A 19,598-nucleotide genomic window follows, 5' to 3' on the forward strand; every position below is an offset into this window, starting at 1 on the left:
ATAGTAAAAATGGCCATATTGCCAAAAGCAATCTATAGATTCAATGAAATTCCCATAAAAATTCCAACTCAATTCTCATAGGCTTAGAACAATTCTCAAATTCATTTGGAATAACAACAACAACAAAAACAGGATAGTGAAAACTATTCTCAAAAATAAAAGAACTTCTAGGGGAATCACCATCCCTAACCTTAAGCTGTACTACAGAGCACTTTGTGATTAAAAACAGCATGGTATTGCTACAGTGGCAGGTAGGTAGATCAGTGGAATAGAACTGAAGACCCAGAAATGAACCCACTCACCTGTGGTTACCTGATCTTTGACAAGGAAGCTAAATCTATCTGGAAAAAGACAGCATTTTCAAAAAGTAAAGGGTGCTGGTTCAGCTGGTGGTCATAATATAGAATAATGCAAATCAATCCATTCTTATCTCCTTGTACAAAGCTCAAGTCCAAGTGGATCAACTAGATATGGTGAAACTAATAGAAGAGAAAGTGGGTATGAGCCTCGAACACATGGGGCACAGAGGAAATTTTCCCAAACAACACCAATGGCTCATACTCTAAGATCAAAAATAGACAAATGGTACCACATAAAATGCAAAGTTTTTATAAGGCAACGGACACTGTCAATAAGACAAAACAGCCAACAACAACATCCAATAGAGGGCAAATATCCAATATATACAAAGAAATCAAGAAGATAGATGCCAGAGAATAAAATAATCCTATTAAAAAATGGGGTACATTCTCTAACTTCTCCATTGGGGGCCCTGTGTTCCATCTTATAGATGACTGTGAGAATCCACTTCTGTATTTGGCAGGCACTGGCATAGCCTCAAATGAGACAGCTATAACAGGGTCCCTTCAACAAAATCTTTCTGGCATATGCAATAGTGTCTGGGTTTGGTGGCTGATTATGGGATAGATCCTCAGGTGAGATAGTCTCCTTTCATCTTAGCTCCAAACTTTGTCTCTGTAACTCCTTTCATGGGTATTTTGTTCCCTATTCCAAGGAGGAATGAAGTATCCACCCATTGGTCTTCCTTCTTCTTGATTTTCTTGTGTATTGCAAATTGTATCTTGGATGTTCTATGCTAGAGAAAGCACCCAAGGAGCTGAAAGGGTCTGCAACCCCATAGTTCAACAATTTGAACTAACCAGTACCCCGAGAGCTCATATCTCTAGCTGCACATGTAGCAGAAGATGGCCTAGTCAGCCATCACTAGGAAGAGAGGCCCCTTGGTATTACAAACTTTATTTATTGAACATTTATTTATTTATTTATTGAATTTATTTATTGAATTCAACAGAGAATTGAACATAGTACTACCTAAGGACCCAGCTATATCACTCATGGGTATACACCCAAAAAATCTCCAACATATAACAAGGAATAATGTTTTATCATTTTTTTAGGTATTTTCTTCATTTACATTTCAAATGCTATCCCAAAAGTCCCCCAGACCCTCCCCCCGACTCCCCTACCCACCCACTCCCACTTCTTGGCCCTGGTATTCCCCCGTACTGAGGCATATAAAGTTTGCAAGACCAAGGGGCTTCTCTTCCCAATGATGGCCGACTAGGCCATCTTCTGAGACATATGCAGCTAGAGACACGAGCTCTAGGGTTCTGGTTGGTTCATATTGTTGTTCCACGTATAGGGTTGCAGACCCCTTTAGCTCCTTGGGTACTTTCTCTAGCTCCTCCATTGGGGGCCCTGTGTTCCATCCAATAGCTGTCCTTGAGCATCCACTTCTGTGTTTGCCAGGCCCAGGCATCGCCTCACAAGAGACAGCTATATCAGGGTCCTTTCAGCAAAATCTTGCTGGTGTATGCAATGGTGTCAGCATTTGGAGGCTGATTATGGGATGGATCCCTGGGTATGGCGGTCACTAGATGGTCCATCCTTTCGTCTCAACTCCAAACTTTGTCTCTGTAACTCCTTCCATGGGTGCTTTGGTCCCATGTGGAGAAAGAGGAACACTCCTCCACTGTTGGTGGGATTGCAAACTTGTACAACCACTCTGCAAATCACTCTGGTGGTTCCTCAGAAAATTGGACATAGTACTACTGGAGGATCCCGCAATACCTCTCCTGGGCATATATCCAGAAGATGTTCCAACTGTTAAGAAGGACACATTCTTTACTATGTTCATAGCAGCCTTATTTATATTAGCCAGAAGCTGGAAAGAACCCAGATGTCCCTCAACAGAGGAATGGATACAGAAAACGTGGTACATTTACACAATGGAGTACTATTCCACTATTTCAAAGAATGACTTTATGAAATTCCTAGGCAAATGGATGGACCTAGAGGGCATCATCCTGAGTGAGGTAACCCAGTCACAAAAGAACTCACATGATATGTACTCACTGATAAGTGGATATTAGCCCAGAAACTTAGAATACCCAAGATACAAGATACAATTTGCAAAACACATGAAACTCAAGAAGAACGAAGACCAAAGTGTGGACATGTTCTAGTATATTTATAGCAGCCTCATTTATAACAGCTAGAAGCTGTTAACAGTCCAGATGTCCTTCAACAGAGAAATGGATATAGAAAGCATGGTACATTTACACAATGGAGTACTACTCCGCTATTAAAAACAATCAATGACTTCATGAAATTTGCAGGCAAATGAAACTAGAAAATATCAACCTGCTTGAGGTAACCTAATCACAAAAGGACACAGATGGTATGCACTCACTGATAAATGTATATTAGTGCCAAAGCTAGGAATACGAAATCTACAATTCACATACCACATGAAGCTCAAGAAGAAGGAAGACCAAAGTGTGGATGCTTCAGTCCTTCTTAGAAGAGGGAACAAAATTCTCAAGGGAGGAAGTATGGAGACGAAGTGTGGAGCAAAGACTGAAGGAAAGGCCATCCAGAGACTTCCCCACATACAGTTTCCAAACCCAGACACTATTGAGCATGCCAAGAAGTGCTTGCTGTCAGGAGCCTGATATAGCTGTCTCCTGAGAGGCTCTGCCAGAGCCTGACCTGACAGATACAGAGCTGCATGCTTGCAGCCAACTGTTAGACTAAGCATGGTGTTTCCAATGAAAGAGTTAGAGGAAGGACTGAAGGAGCTGAAGTGGTTTGCCACCCCATAGGAAGAATATCATTATCAACCAACCAGACCCCCCAAAGCTCACAGGGACTAAACTAAAGAGTACAGATGGAGTAATCAATGTCTCCAGCCTTACATGTGGCTGACTATGGCCTTCTTGGACATGAGTGGGAGGTGTGTACCTTGGGCCTGAGGTAATTCGATGCCCAAGTGTAGGGGAATGCCAGGGCGGAAAGGTGGGAGTAGGTGATTGGGTTGGGGAGCATCCTCATAGAGGGAGGGGGAGGGAGGATGGGATAGAGGGTTTCCAGAGAGTAGACCTGGAAAAGGGTTAATATTTGAAATGTAAATGAAGAAAATGCCCACCAAAAAAAAATGCTTAGGAAAAAAACAATGAAAGGAAGTTAGTTTATATAAGAAGTCAATAGAATTGTTCTGCTCTTGGGAATGCTATTATTCTGATGTGTTGAAAGTTACTAATCTGTTTTGAATGTCTTTCTAAGGTTTTGTGCATTGTAAGCTGAAATATATTTTCAATTGAAACTGTTAAAATGTAATTATATGGTTATTTTATAGGCTGTCCGATACAGCTGCATTAGCGCAGATAAACAGCCTGTATACAATGTAGAGGTAAGGCATTTGAAGTTTGATGGTGATTGCCCCCCCCCCCAAAAATGGTTATTTATTGCTTGTAACAGAAATGGGGTGGGGAAGCATTATCCTGTTGCAAAATATTTTCAACACAGCTGTCAATAGTGTTGAGAATAATAAAAACGTACATGGTATTTATTATTGGTGTAATATATATTCTTTTTTCATATTTTACAACTTTTATAAATACTACTTTTGTGTTAAAGGCTTGTTTTATCACTTCCAAGTATTGTATTTTCTTTACCACTATTCATTTTTTTAAATGGATTGCATTATTCCATGTGGTCTTTAGAAATTTTTAACATTTAATTTTGAAACTTAAATGTCATATTATGACATTTAAATATTATAACTTTTTCAGACCTACACATTCACATATATAACCTACTAAGTTTAATATTTCCATTGTTAGAAATATTTTGACCAAAGAGCAATGTGTTTTGAAACACTTCAGTTATCTATATAAATCCATAGAATTGTTTTGTGATTCTTTCATATTTCTTACTATATCCAGATCTGTATTGTGTATTTGGTGCGGGGTTTCTCAATTGCCTTGAACTTGTAAGTATGTTCTTGCTAAATGAACTCCAAAGAGCTACATGCCTTTACCTCCCTAGCACTAAGACTAAAAATATGAACCACTATGTGGTTTGTTTTGTTTTTTTTTAATATGGGTTCCAGTTATCAAACTCACATATTCAAGTTTGGAAGGCAAGCACTTTATCTTTAAGATTTTATTTACAGGAATATTTTATCTTACTGAATAATAATATAACAGCTAATAACATTTTTGCATGTCTTCTAGTTATAAAATACAGTAATGCATATTGTTTGTTTTGGACCAGAACGGTTTAAAGGTGCTACCTGTTGTGTAGTAAGGACGGGAGTCATTTATATTACAGATGAGGGAATGAGAGTCTTTTATTTGGTCAAGATCTGATCTCAGAGTTCAACTTTTCTTCTTTCAGACATAAAATTATTTTTCCTTAGGTTAAAAATTCAGAGTTCCCTAGAGGAATATTAAACTTAATTGAAAGCCTCATAGAGGGACAGTTCTTTAAAGAAGCCATTGAAGAGCTTTCCTCTTTGCAAGCTCATTATATCCCTCCTGTGTGCCTTCTCCATGCCCTTCTAGAGAATGTTCTGCAGGTAAGGATACCCTGTACACTTAGAATCTTTTTTATTTTTTCAAAGAATGCTAAACTGAATATATTTTATAATTTTTTTCAATACATTCTTTTCACTTTTTGTTTTTTTAACTATATTCAGTAATTACTCTGTGTGATTTACCTTATTGTTATCTCAAAATGTCCAAGGTCACTTTGTCTTGAAAAAGAAAAAAAAATGGTTAGAATTTATTGTATGAAAAAATATTGTTCAGTTGAAAAAAGAAAATAAATGTTACATGACTTTATTTTCTGTGACTGTAACATAAATGCTGGATTATGGTGATTCAAATGCTTCCAGTGAGTGTCATTTTATTTGTGGTATCCAGGCTAAATGACCTTAGTTCATAGGAGTAGTAAGCTGCAGCTATGGAGAAGAGGCTTTCAATCATTTTCAGCAGGGTACTGGCTTATATCACAGCAGCTATGATGCTACAGGAATTTTGAAGATGAGCAAAGCTTGTATATAAGGAGTTTCCACTTTGACTTCCTTTAAAATGATCTTTGGGAACTCGATGATCACTGTAATCATGATATGAGAATTTTATATGTGCTACCCTAACAGTTAGGATTTTTTTTTTTTTTTGATGTGTAGATTGCAAGGGTAGACTAGAATTACTGTTCTAGTTTTAAACTAAATTAATTGATAAAACTGTGTTAACTACATTATTTTTATTTATTTATGTATTTATTTGTTTATTTTAAATAATAGGATAAATTAGACACATTTTCTGGTCGATACTTTCATATATTATCAGCTCTTCTTCATCTGCATCCTCCTTGGAAGTCACCAGCCATGTTAAAATACTACTTAGAGCTATTTCAGTGTCCAACTTGTATGAAAGGAGCCTGGGATTTCACGGAGGTGCTCATCAGGTATGTCATTTACTGTGCTTTAGATATTGTGTTTTAGACACTGTGTTTTAGATACTAATTTTAAAAGATATCTTCATACTTTTAGGAAAATATGAATGCTTGTGTTTTGTATTGTAAAACTTATAAAAAGGACAAATTATGTTGATCGTATTTGTCAATATTTTGTAAACATACTAAGAATATAAAGTAGACTCCAAATAATAACAAATTCTAAATTCTTTCCAAAATCTCAATTTGTATAATTTTCAAAGAAAAGTTATTGAGTGTAAGTATCCAAATTTAGTCATCAAAAACATAAATATTTATCAGTAAGTACAATATCTACTTTAGGGGTTTATATTATTCTAAATAGGCATTTGACTCTTAACCAGGACCTCTTGTTTTCCAGATATGTCATTATTCCCCACATGTCATATCTCTAGGTCTTCCTTTGTTTTCTAAGTGTTTCCAGGACTCTTTTCCATTTTCTTTTCTCTAGCTAAGCTCATAATTTTATGATTTCTACTATATGTTGGAAAGTCTTCTTTTATTGGGTAGACTGTTTTGTTTGTTTTCTTTTGTTTTTATATATCCACAAATTTCCTTCATATAAGGGAAAAATAGAAGTTATGCAAAGGTCTGGTCTCTGTAAATTTCTTAAGATAATGCCCAGGTTTTGTTGCAAAATAATTGGGAAGAAGCATATCTTAAAGAGTAATAAGTGTAGATGAGATAAGTATTAGTCCTTTTGCTATAAACACTTGAGCCTGAGTCAGTAAAGTGCTTCCCATAGGATCAGGAGGACCTGTGTTCAGTCCACTGAACTTAAGTTTTAAAAAGCTGGTATGGCCAAGAAGTGGAGGTACACGCCTTTAATCCTATCACTCTAGAGGCAGAGGCAGGCAGATCCCTGAGTTTGAGTCTACCCTGTTCTGCAGAATGACTTTTAGGATGGCCAGAGCTACACAGAGAAAACTTGCGTAGAAAAAAATAAAAAAATAAAAAAGGCGACTGGTATCCTGCCAATGCTCCTATACCCACTGGGTAGGCAGAGACTGGAGAATCACTGAGACTTGCTGACCAGCTAGTCTTACTGCATCAGTGAGTTCTGGATTCATTAACGGTCTCCATTTAATTTCAAAAATTAAAAACTATGGTAGCAAATGGTTGAAGAAGATAGCTGACATCAACCTCTAATTTCTATATGCACACAAACACCTAAACATATAAACAAACACACAAAGACAAGGTAACTGGATATAGAAATAGAAAGCAACAGATATTGTTGATTTCATTGATAGGAAAATATGAAGTTAATGATGAATATCAATGCATAAAGTTGTCTTCATAAGTCTTAGGCTTTATTAGTGGTCTTACTTTCTCTTTAAAAATATACTGCATACAAGAATTATAACTCAATGATGAAAACAGATACTACCTCAGAGTTAAAAAACTGAAAAAAAAAAAAAAGTGTTCCAAGCAAATGGTCCCAATAAACAACCAGTAGTTGTAACCCTAACCTATTCTAATTCCCAATAAAATAGGCTTTCAACCAAAAGTTATTAAGTGAGATAGAGAACACATTGAACCCCACACAATAATAGTGGGATACTCAACACCCCACTCTCACAAATAGATCACTGAAGCAGAAACTAAACAGAGACACAGTGGAGCTATTAGAAGTTATGAACCAAGCAGATTTAACAGATATATACAGAACATTTCACCCTAAAACAAAAGTATGTACCTTCTTCTCAGCAACTCATGGTACCTTCTCCAAAATTGACCATGTAATCAGTCACAAAACAACCCTGAGAAGATACAAGAAGATTGAAATAATCCCATGCATTTTATCAGATCACTACTGATTTCAATAACAACAAAAACAACAGGAAACCCACATACCCATGGAAACTAAACAGCTCTCTACTCAATGATAACTTGGTCAGGAAAGATATAAAGAAAGAAAATAAAAACATCCTTGAATTCAATGAAAATGATAACACTGAATACCCAAACTTATGGGACACACTAAAGCAGTGTTAAGAGAAAAACTCATAGACTACTTGCCCTCCTAAAGAAATTGGAGAGATACTACACTAGCAATTTAAAAGCATACCTGAAAGCCCTAGAACAAAAAGAAGCAAACACACCCAAGAGGAAGAGACTGCAGGAAATAGTCAAACTCAGGGCAGAAACAAAAAGAAGGATACAAAGAATCAACAAAACCAAAACTGGTTCTTTGAGAAAATTAACAAGATAGATAAACTACTAGCCAGACTAACTAAAGGGTCCAGAGACAATATCCAAATTAACAAGATGAAATGAAAGAGGAGACATAACAGAAACTGAGGAAATTCAAGAAAAATCATGAGATCCTCCTACGAAAGCCTATACTGAGCAATGCTGGAAAATCTAGATGAAATGGATGATTTTCCCAGTCAGTACCATGTACCAAAGTTAAATCAAGAGCAGATAAAGTATCTAAACAGGTCCATATCCCCTAATGAAAGGGAAGAAGTAAGTTATTTAAAATCTCCAAACCAAAAAAAAAGAAAGAAAACATAAGTATGCAGTTCTACCAGACCTTCAAAGGAGAACCAACACCAAACCAACACTCCTTAAACTATTCTATAAAATAAAAACAGAAGAAAGACTACCTAATTCATTCTATGAAGCCACAATTACTCTGATACCTAAACCAATTTTGCTTATGAATATCGATTCAAAAATATTCAGTGAAATTCTAGCAAACTAAATGCATGAACACCTCAAAACTGTCATTCACCATGATCAAGTAGGCTTCATCTCAGGGTTGCAAAATTGGTTCAGTTTAGGAAAATCCATTAACCTAATCCACTATTTAAACAAACTCACAAACTTCATATGATCATCTCATTAAATACTGAAAAAACATTTGACAAAATACACCACCACTTCATGTTAAAAGTATTGGAGAGTTCAGGAATTCAAGACCCATACCTAAACATAATAAAATCAATATACAGCAAACCAACAGCTAATATCAAACTAAATGGAGAGATAATTGAAGGAATCCCACCAAAACTGGGACTAGACAAGTCTTTCTACTCTCCCCATATCTATTTAATATAATATTCAAAGGTCTAGCTAGAGCATTAATAAAACAAAAAGAGATCAGGAGGGTACAAATTGGCACAGAAGAAGTCAAGATATCTCTGTTGGCAGATGATATAATAATGATACATAAACCCTAAAATTCTACCAAAGAACTTCTACAACTGATAAACAACTTTAGCAAAGTGGCCAAATATGAAATTAACTCAAACAAATTAGGAGCCTTCCTTTATAAAAATGATAAACAGGCTAAGAAAGAAAATAGGGAAACAACACCCTTCACAATAGTCACGAATAATGTAAAATATCTTGGATATTATACTCTATAATACTCTATAAACAAGTAAAAGATCTGTATGACAAGAACTTCAAGTTTCTCAAGGAATCGAAGACCTTGGAAGATGGAGAGATTTCCCATGCTCATGGATTAGTAGGATTAACATAGTAAAATGATCATTCTATCAAAAGCAGTCTACAGATTCAATGAAATCCCCATCAAAATCCTAACACAATTCTTCATTGGCATGGAAACAGCAATTCTCAATTACATATAGAAAAACAAACCTAGGGTAGTGAAAACAATTCTTAACAATAAAAGCACTTCTGGGGGAAATCACTATCTCTGACCTCAAACTGTACCACAGAGCAATAATGATAAAAACTTCATGGTATTAGTACAGAGTCAGGTTGATCAATGGAATAGAATTGAAGACCCACAAATAAAACCACACACTTTGACAAAAAAAAAAAAAAAAAAAACGCCAAAAATGTACAATGAAAAAGAGAAAACATCTTCAGTAACTGGTGCTGGTTTTAATGGCAATCTGTATGTAGAAAAATGAAAATAGATCCCTTTTGTCACCTTGCACAAAGCTCAAGTCCAAGTGGATCAAGGACCTCAATATAAAATAGGTACACTGAATCTAATAGAAAAGAAAGTGGGAAAAAGCCTGGAACACATTGGCATAGGGGAATGAAGAATTGATAAGCGGGACCTCATGATGCTTAAAAGCTTCTATAAGGCAAAGGACATGGCCAATAGGTCAAATCTGCAAGTTAAAGATTTGGAAAAAAAAATCACTAACCCCTCATCTAATAGAGGGCTAACTATCCAAAATATATAAAGAACTCAAGAAGCTAATCTCCAGAAAAACCTAACAACCCAATCTAAAAATGGGGTAATAACTAAAGAAAATTCACAACAGAGGAATCGTGAATGACTGAGAAGCACTTTTAAAAATGTTCAAATTCATCAGGGAAATGTGAATCAAAATAACCCTGTGAGTCCACCTTACACCAGTCAGAATGGCTAAAATCAAAAACTCAGGTGGCAGCAGATGCTGGTGAGAATGTGGAGAAATAGGAACACTCCTCCATTGCTCGAGGGATTTCAAATGGTTACAACCACTCTGGAAATCAATTTGGAGCTTTCTCAGAAAAATGGAAACAGATCTACCTGAAGACCCAGCTCTAACACTTTTGGGCATATACCGAAAAGGTGACCCACCACATCACAGGGGCACATATTCCCCTATGTACAAAGCAGCCTAACTTGTGATAACAAGAAGCTGGAAACAACCTACATGTCCCACGACAGAATGGATAAAAAAAAAAAAATGTAGTTCGTTTACACAATGGAATGCTATTCAGCTATTAAGAAGGAGGACATCTTGAGTTTTGCAGGCAAATAAATGGAACTAGAAAATATCCTGAGTGAGGTATGTCATACCCAAAAGGACATGCATGGTATGTACTCAATAATAATACTAATAATATTACCCAAAAAAGTACAGAATACCCAGGATACAATCCACAGAACTCAAGAAGGTTAGCAAGCCAAAGTGCCCAAGTGAGGATGCTTCAATCCCACTTGGGAGGGAGAAGAAAGCAGAGAGCAGAGGGAAGGAGGGACCTGAGGTGGGGAGGGGAGACGAAAGTGTGGATACTTCGTTCCTTCTTAGAATGGGAAACAAAATACCCATGGAAGGAGTTACAGAGACAAAGTTCAGATCTGAGATGGGATAAAGGGCCATCCAAAGACTATCCCACCCAGGGGTCCATCCCATATACAACCACCAAACCCAGACACTATTTCTGGCATATGCCAGAAAGATGTTGATGACAGGACTCTGACATAGCTATCTCTTGTGAGGCTATGCCAGTGCCTGGCAAATACAGAAGTGGATGCTCACAGTTATCTACATAGAACCCCCAATGAATGAGCTAGAGAAAGTACCCAAGGAGCTAAAGGGATCTGCAACCCTGTAGGAGGAACAATTGAACTAGCCAGTACCCCCCAGAGCTTGTGTCTCTAGTTGCATGTGTAGCAGGGGATGGCCTAGTCAGCCATCATTGGGAGGAGAGGCCCTTGGTCTTGTGAAGATTATATGCCCCAGTACAGAGGAATGCCAGGGCCAGGAAACAGGAGTGGGTGGGTTGGGGAGCAGGATGTGGGGATAGTATAGGGGACTTTTGGGAAAGCATTTCAAATGAAAATGAAGAAAGTATCTTAAAAAAAAAAATGAATCTTTTAAATTTGCCATGGTTTAAATTTAAAGGAAATAATAATAAAATTTTGTTGAACTTAGCATTAAATTTGTCGAAGGTTTTATTAAAATTTAACAGTAGTCTGAAAAATGAAAAATCTTGTCCACAAATTATTCAGTAACTTTATTTTTATGAAATGCAATATTGGGTTCATATTTTTCAGGTCATGTCTTTTCAATGAAGATTTTTGCCATCAAATATCAGAAAATATTAGTACTAAGGTGGTCCATCTCACATTGCTCAAGTTTTTCTTTAATTTACTTGAAGGTGAAGTTCGGCATTTAAGCCAAAAGTGAGTGTTAATCACAAACGTCTTTTGGTACTTCTGCTGTTTTATGTTCAATTTAGAGGTTTTGTTTCCATTTTCATACACAATCTAATGGCAGTGAAGTTTTGCTCATGTCTTTTTTTTTCTTTCTGTTCAGTTCATATTCTTATTCTTCTTTTGGTAAAATTTGTATTTTGAGAGTTTATATTTATTTCTAAATAAAATAAAGCCATCAAATACAAGAAAATAAGATTCTAAGGTGGTCCATCTTATATTGTTTGTTTTACTTTAATTTAATTGAAATTGTGTACATATTACTAAATTTTATTTAACTTAGACCATTTTTTCTATTGGTATATGTACATTCATGTGTATGTATCAATGCACATGGGTGTGCATATATATGGAGACCAAAGATTCAATCTTGAGAGTCATTTCTCAGTAGTATCCCTGTTGTTCATTGAGGCAGGAGTCTGTTGTCCTGGAGCTCACTGAGTAATGACCTTTGAGGCCTCAGGACCTGCCTGCCTCTCCCTTTCCAGAACTGAGACTAAGTGGCCTTCATAATGCCTGTTTAAATTGAAATACCCAGCCCATGAAGCCACTTTTAATAGTTTATCCTTTATTTTAGTCCTGTGGTTATGTCATGATCATTATATATTATCACCTTTCTCAAACATCCTTGTCCTATCAAAATAAACCTAGTAACTGCCATATTTAAATTGGCCTAATAATTTAATATTTTTTTTATATTTCCATTAGGTTATGTGACTGGTCAGATTCTCAGAGTCTAAAAGTAACAGAAAAGGCAATTCTTCATGAAATTTTTTGGTCAGGAAGTGAAACTTCAGGACTTTTGACAAAACCAGTAAATATGCTTTTGGAATGGACCATATATTCTCACAAGGAAAAATGCAAGTCTAATGATGTAAGTAGGATTCATATACAAATGAATACAGTCTATGGAAAAATCACAGCTCTCTTTATCTGTAGGTTTCACAAATATTGATTTACCCAGTGAATATTAAAATATTTAGAAAATGTTTCATACCTACTGAACGTGTACAGATATCTTGTCGTTTTTAACTCAGCAGTGTACTACATAACACTTATTAGTTACTGCAAGTGATCTATAGAGGATTTGAAGTATTTGGAGGATAGAAAGTATATGTAGCCATCATAGTATATAGAAGGACTTTCTGTATACCTGCAAGTTATATAAATAATGACTGAGAGGGTTTTTTGTTGATGTTGTTTATACATATGCACTCATTTTTATCTTGTGGATTGTAAAACTTTCAATTGACTGAGATACAATGTAGAAAACTCAATATTGTACAAGGATATCTAATAACCTAATATTTCTTGTTTTGGGGTTTTTTTATATATGCTTTTTATTAGATATTTTCTCTTTTTTGTATATTTCAAATGTTATTCCCTTTACTTGTTTCCCCTCTGAAAATCCCCTATCTGCTCCATCCCACCCCCTGGCCCCTGCTCCCTAACACACCCTCTCCTGCTTCCTGGCCTTGACATTCCCCTATACTGGGGCATAGAACCTTCACAAGACCAAGGGTTTCTCCTTTCATTGATGACCAACTAGGCCATCCTCTGCTACATAGGCAGCTAGAGCCACGAGTCCCACCATGTGTTTTCTTTGATTGGTGGTTTAGTCCCAGAGAGCTCTGGGGGTACTGGTTAGTTCATATTGTTGTTCCACCTATGGGGCTACAAACTGCTTCAGCTACATATTTACTTTCTTTAGCTCCTTCATTGGGGAACCTGTGCTCAGTCCTATGGATGACTGTGAGCATCCACTTCGGTATTTGTCAGGCACTGGCAAAGCCTCTCAGGAGACAGCTATATCAGGCTCCTGTCAGCAAGCTCTTGTTGGCATCTACCATAGTGTCTGAGTTTGGTGGTTGTTTATGGGATGGATCCTCAGGTGGGGCAGTCTCTGGATGGTCATTCCTTCAGTATCTGTTCCCCACTTTGTCTCTGTAACTCCTTCCATGGGTATTTTGTTTCCCGCTCTAAGAAGGGTCGAAGTACCCACATTTTGTGGTCTTTCTTCCTTCTTGAGTTTCATGTGTTTTGCAAATTGCATCTTGGGTATTCTAAGCTTCTGGCTATTATAAATAAGGTTGCTATGAACATAGTGGAGCATGTGTCCTTATTACAAGTTGGAACATCTTCTTGGTATACGGCCAGGGGTGGTATTGTTAGATCCTCTTGTAGTACTATCTTCAATTTTCTGAGGAACCACCAAAGTGATTTCCAAAGTGGTTGTACCAGTTTGCAAACCCACCATCAATGGACTAGTATTCTTCTTTCTCCATATCCTTGCCAGCATCTGCTCTCACCTGAATTTTTTATCTTAGCCATTCTGACTGGTGTGAGGTGGAATCTCAGGGTTACTTGGATTTGCATTTCCCTAATGATTAAGGATGTTGAACATTTTTTCAGGTGCTTCTCATCCATTTGGTATTTCTCAGTTGAGAATTCTTTGTTTAGCTCTGTGCCCCATTTTTTAATATGGTTACTTCGTGTTTTAGAGTCCAACTTCTTGAGTTATTTTTATATATATATATATATATATATATATATATATATATATATATTGGTATTAGCCTCCCCATCTGATTTAGCATTGGTAAAGTTCTTTCCCCAATCATTTGGTTGCCATTTTGTCTTCTTGACAGTGTTCTTTGCCTTATAGAAGCTTTGCAATTTTATGAAGTCCCATTTGTCAATTCTTGATCTTACAACACAAGCCATTGCTGTTCTATTAAAGAATTTTTCCCTTGAGCCCATATCTTCAAGGCTCTTCCCTACTTTCTCCTTTATAAGTTTCAGTGTCTCTTGTTTTACATGGAGTTCCTTGATCCACTTAGACTTGAGCTTTGTACAAGGAGATAAGAATGGATCAATTCACATTCTTCTACATGCTAACTGCTATTTGAGCCAGCACCATTTGTTGAAAATGCTGTCTTTTTTCCACTGGATGGTTTTAGCTCCTTTGTCAAAGATCAAGTGACCTTGGGTGTTTGGGTTCATTTCTGGGACTTCAGTTCTATTCCATTGGTCTACCTGTCTGTTGCTGTACCCGTACCATGCAGTTTTTACCACAATTTCTCTGTAGTACAGCTTGAGGTCAGGCATGGTGATTCCATCAGATGTTCTTTTATTGTTGAGAATAGTTTTTGCTATCCTAGGTTTTTTTGTTATTCCAGATGAATTTCCAAATTGCCCTTTCTAACTTGGTTAAGAATTGAGTTGGAATTTTGGTGGGGATTGCATTGAATCTGTAGATTGCTTTCAACAAGATAGCCACTTTTACCATATTAATCCTGCCGATCCATGAGCATGGGAGATCTTTCCATCTTCTGAGATCTTCATTGTTTTCTTTCTTCAGAGACTAAAGTTCTTCTCATACAGATCTTTTGCTTGGTTAGAGTCACGTCAAGATATTTTACATTGCTTATGCCTATTATGGAGGGTGTTGTTTCCCTAATTTCTTCCTCAGCCTGTTTAGACACAGTGGTTTTTAAATTTTTTTTCTATGGCAGTCTTGCAGATGCTCTAACTTAGCCTGACTAACTAGCGTACATTCGACCACATGTCTAGTTCTACCTCTCTGTTCTGCTCTGGTCTCTCCATTCAACTTCATTTCCTCTGTTAAACATATTCTCTCAGTATCCCTCTCTCTTCCTAGAAGTTCTACCCTCCACCTCCTGCCCAGCCATAGGCTGTCAGCCCTTTTATTAAAACCAGTCACATACACATCTACATTGCCTTAGGTAAGAGAGGAAGGAACAATACCAGGATCCTGTCATCATTTAGCTGTCAGCTGGTACAGAATTAATATTGAATATACAGATATATGCTTTCACACAATGTATACAAACAACAATATTGAACATCCATGCTTTTGGGAAACTGTATATTTTGAAATCTTGGGTGTGCGTACTAGAAGAAGTCCTAGAAGCAAATACTGGTAGATTTTTGTCTTTGAAGTAGTGTAACTTTTTTCTATTCCTTTTATAGTTTGAATTTCTTCAAAAAATTTGAACCCAAGTATATTGCTTTCTGCTACATAGTGTATGTACTTTTACAATCCTTCCTTAGGGGGTGTCAAATCTTTGCTGGCAGGTCCAGGGGAGAGGATAGAACCCAGGCCAGCCGGTTCTGTCATGAGGTTGAGCAGGATGAAAAATATTGATTTCCCAAAAGAAACACACTGGGCTGGGAGTCTTGTCAAAGCAGGAATTCATTTTATTAAATCAGCCTCTTGCTTATATAGGGTTGAGGGAGGAGGTGGGGATTTTTGGTGGGGTGAGATGACATAGGAAGCTGGGAAGGGTAACAGAGGGTATGGGGTGACTGACAGCGCCAATGAAGTTATTCTACATCAGCATTAGCAGTAGCTAGGCAATGGTTAAGCAGGTCATGCTGAGTCACCCTAATATGGAAGTGAGGGAGACTCAGGTCTTTCCATTAGGCCTTAGATTTTTGGCTGACTTAGGCCCAACAAGGGGGAAGATTTTTCATAATCTCTCATTTACACATATTATTCAGGAACAGTTATTTGACCAATATTTTAAAGTCTATAGTTAGTTATTCTACATGTTTAATTTTTACACATTCCTACATTCCTCCTTTTTTTTTTTTTAATGAAAATGGTGCATTGAAAAAGTAGACCATGCTGTTTGGAATGTACCATAAAAAGTTTAAGTCGTGTTTAAAACTTACTAGATATTGATACTTGCTGAAACATTTCTTTGGAAGTAGTTTTTACCTGGCATTGAAATTTATAATACATTGATTATAGTGCATTATCTATTTTCAGAATGTCCTGGAACATTAAGTATAAGAAAACATTAAACTGTGTCTTAAAACAAGTATAAATGAACTTAAGATTGAAAGATATGTAAAGGATATTAAGGGAAAACACATCATCAAAAACTCAATGGTCTACTACCCCACTGCTTTTAGTTGAACTGCATCATTTAAAAGTAGACATATACATGAAAATATATGGCAATAAAATATACAGAGCAAAGTTTATATTTATAATATAAATATGTCCTTGTAATGAATAAAACTATAAACTAAGTGGGAAATGAAAATATTATAAAGTGGCAACTTGTGAGCAAATCATAGAAATTCTTTAAAATGTTGAATCTATTCATTAAACATTATGAAAAATTTTAAATATATGACATTTTTATACTTATCACCTATTTTATCCTAGCTGCTCTTGTTCACAGTATTATACATTTTCTCATATTTGTTACTTACAATATCCTAGAAGAAGGACTATTGTTCTTATGATATTATGAGTCCTTGACCAAGTTATCATTGAGTAGAGAGTTGTTCAGCTTCCACATGTATGTATGTGGGTTATCTGTTATTTTAGTTGTTATTGAAGACCAACCTTAGTCCATGGTGATCTGCTAAGATGCATGGGATTATTTCAATCTTGTATCTGTTGAAGCTTGTTTTAGGACTGATTATATGGTCAATTTTGGAGAAAGTACCATGAGGTGCTGAGAAGAAAGTATATCCTTTTGTTTTAGGATGAAAGGTCCCATAGATAGCTGTTAATAAGTCCATTTGTTTCATAACTTCTGTTAGTTTCACTGCATCTCTGTTTAGTTTCTGTTTCCATGATCTGTCCATTGCCATGAGTGGGTTGTTGAAGTCTCCCACTATTATTGTGTGAGGTGTAATATGTGCTTTGAACTTTAGTAAAGTTTCTTTGACATATGTGGGTGCCCTTGCATTTGCAGCATATATGTTCAGAATTTAGAGTTCATCTTGGTAGATTTTTCCTTTGATTAGTATAAGGTGTCCTTCCTTATCTTTTTTGATAACTTTTGGTTGAAACTCAATTTTATTTGAGATTACAATAGCTACTTCATGCAGAGACAAAGTGTAGAGCAGAGATTGAAGGAAAGGCCATCGAGAGCAGCCCCACCTAGGGATCCATCCCATATACAGTTTCCAAACCCAGACACTATTGTGGATGCCAATAAGTGATTGCTGACAGTAGCCTAATATAGCTGTCTTCTGAGTTCTACCAGTACCTGACAAATACAGAGGTGAATGCTCTCAGCCATCCATTGGACTCAGCACAGAGTCCCCATAGGAGGAACAAAAATATGAACCAGTACCCCCAGGGCTCCCAGGGAATAAAAATCCCCAAGCAAAGCATACACATGAAGGGACTCTTTGCTCTAGCTGTATATATTGCAGAGGATGGCCTTGTAGGTCATCAATCAGGGGAGAGACCCTTGGTCCTATGAATGTTCTGTGCCCCAGTGTAGTGGAATGCCAGAGCCAGGAAGCTGTAGTTGATAAGTTGTTGGGGGGGGGGGGGGTTGGGAGGGAAGGGCATAAGGGATTTTCAGAGGATAATGTTTAAAATGTAAGTTAAGAAAATATCTAATAAAAAAAACAATGGCCACTCCAGCTTGTTTCTTGGGACTGTTTGCTTGGGAAATTTTTTCCAGCCCTTTACTCTGAGGTAGTGTATACCTTTGATACTGAGGTGTGTTTCCTGTATGCAGCAAAATGCTGTGTCCTGTTTATGTAACCAGTCTGTTAGTCGATGTCTTTTTATTGGGGAATTGCATGCATTGATGTTAAGAGATATTAAGGAAAAGTGTTGCTTCCTGTTATTTTTGTTGTTAGAGATGGAATTATGTGTATGCAGCTATCTTTTTTTGGGTTTGTTGAAAGATTAGTTTCTTGCTTTTTCTAGGGTGTAGTTTTTCCTCCTTTGGTTAGAGTTTCCCATCTATGATCCTTTGTAGGGGTGGATTTGTGGAAACCTGATGTGTAAATTTGGTTTTGTCATGTGGCTTTGTTTTCATTAAACTCTAAAATCTCCTTAATTTCTTTATTTTTTTTAATTAGGTTTTTATTTCATTTACATTTCCAATGCTATCCCAAAAGTCCCCAACACGCTCCCACACCCACTCCCAAACCACCCACTCCCACTTCTTGGCCCTGGCATTCCCCTGTACTGAGGCATATAAAGTTTGCACGACCAATGGGCCTCTCTTTCCACTGATGGCCAACTAGACCATCTTCTGATAAATATGCAGCTAGAGACATGAGCCCAGCGTGGGGGGGGGGGGGGGAGGTACTGGTTAGCTGATATTGTTGTTCCACCTATAGGGTTGCAGATCCCTTTAGCTCCTTGGTTACTTTCTCTAGCTCCTCCTTTGGGGGCCCTGTGATCCATCCAATAGCTGACTGTGAGCATCCACTTCTGTGTTTGTTAGGCCCCAGCATAGTCTCACAAGAGACAGCTATATCTGGGTCCTTTCAGCAAAATCTTGCTAGTGTATGCAATGGTGTCAGCATTTGGAAGTTGATTATGGGATGGATCCCCAGATATGGCAGTCTCTAGATGGTCTATCCTTTTGTCTCAGCGCCAAGCTTTGTCTCTGTAACTCCTTCCATAGATGTTTTGTACCCAGTTCTAAGAAGGGGCAATGTGTCCACACTTTGCTCTTCGTTCTTCCTGAGTTTCGTGTGTTTAGCAAATTGTATCTTTTATCTTGGGTATTCTATGTTTCTGGGCTAATATCTACTTATCAGTGAATACATATTGTGTGAGTTCTTTTGTGATTGGGTTACCTCACTCAGGATGATGCCCTCTAGGTTCATCCATTGGCCTAGGAATTTCATAAATTCATTTTTTTAATAGCTGAGTAGTACTCCATTGTGTAAATGTACCACATGTTCTGTATCCATTCCTCTGCTGAGGGGCATATGGGTTCTTTCCAGCTTCTGGCTATTATAAATAAGGCTGCTATGAACATAGTGGAGCATGTGTCCTTCTTACTGGTTGGAACATCTTCTGGATATATGCCCAGGAGAGGTATTGTGGGATCCTCCAGTAGTACTATGTTCAGTTTTC

General features: G+C 37.1%; 1 protein-coding gene across 6 annotated transcripts in view; it reads left to right on the top strand.

The window, feature by feature from the left end:
• Slf1 (SMC5/6 complex localization factor 1) overlaps nucleotides 1-19,598 on the top strand; it is a 92,896-nt gene that overhangs the window by 31,260 nt on the left and 42,038 nt on the right. For all 6 annotated transcript variants that reach the window (XM_029468203.2, XM_021180152.3, XM_029468205.2 and 3 more), the window contains 5 exons: nucleotides 3,659-3,712; nucleotides 4,724-4,882; nucleotides 5,612-5,775; nucleotides 11,561-11,689; nucleotides 12,428-12,593. In XM_029468203.2, the coding sequence (XP_029324063.1) occupies nucleotides 3,659-3,712; nucleotides 4,724-4,882; nucleotides 5,612-5,775; nucleotides 11,561-11,689; nucleotides 12,428-12,593 (672 nt within the window). The remainder of the gene's footprint in view (nucleotides 1-3,658; nucleotides 3,713-4,723; nucleotides 4,883-5,611; nucleotides 5,776-11,560; nucleotides 11,690-12,427; nucleotides 12,594-19,598) is intronic.

Source organism: Mus caroli, unplaced genomic scaffold (assembly GCF_978045245.1).
Source record: "Mus caroli unplaced genomic scaffold, Mus_caroli_1 scaffold_15, whole genome shotgun sequence".
Lineage (NCBI taxonomy): Eukaryota > Metazoa > Chordata > Mammalia > Rodentia > Muridae > Mus > Mus caroli.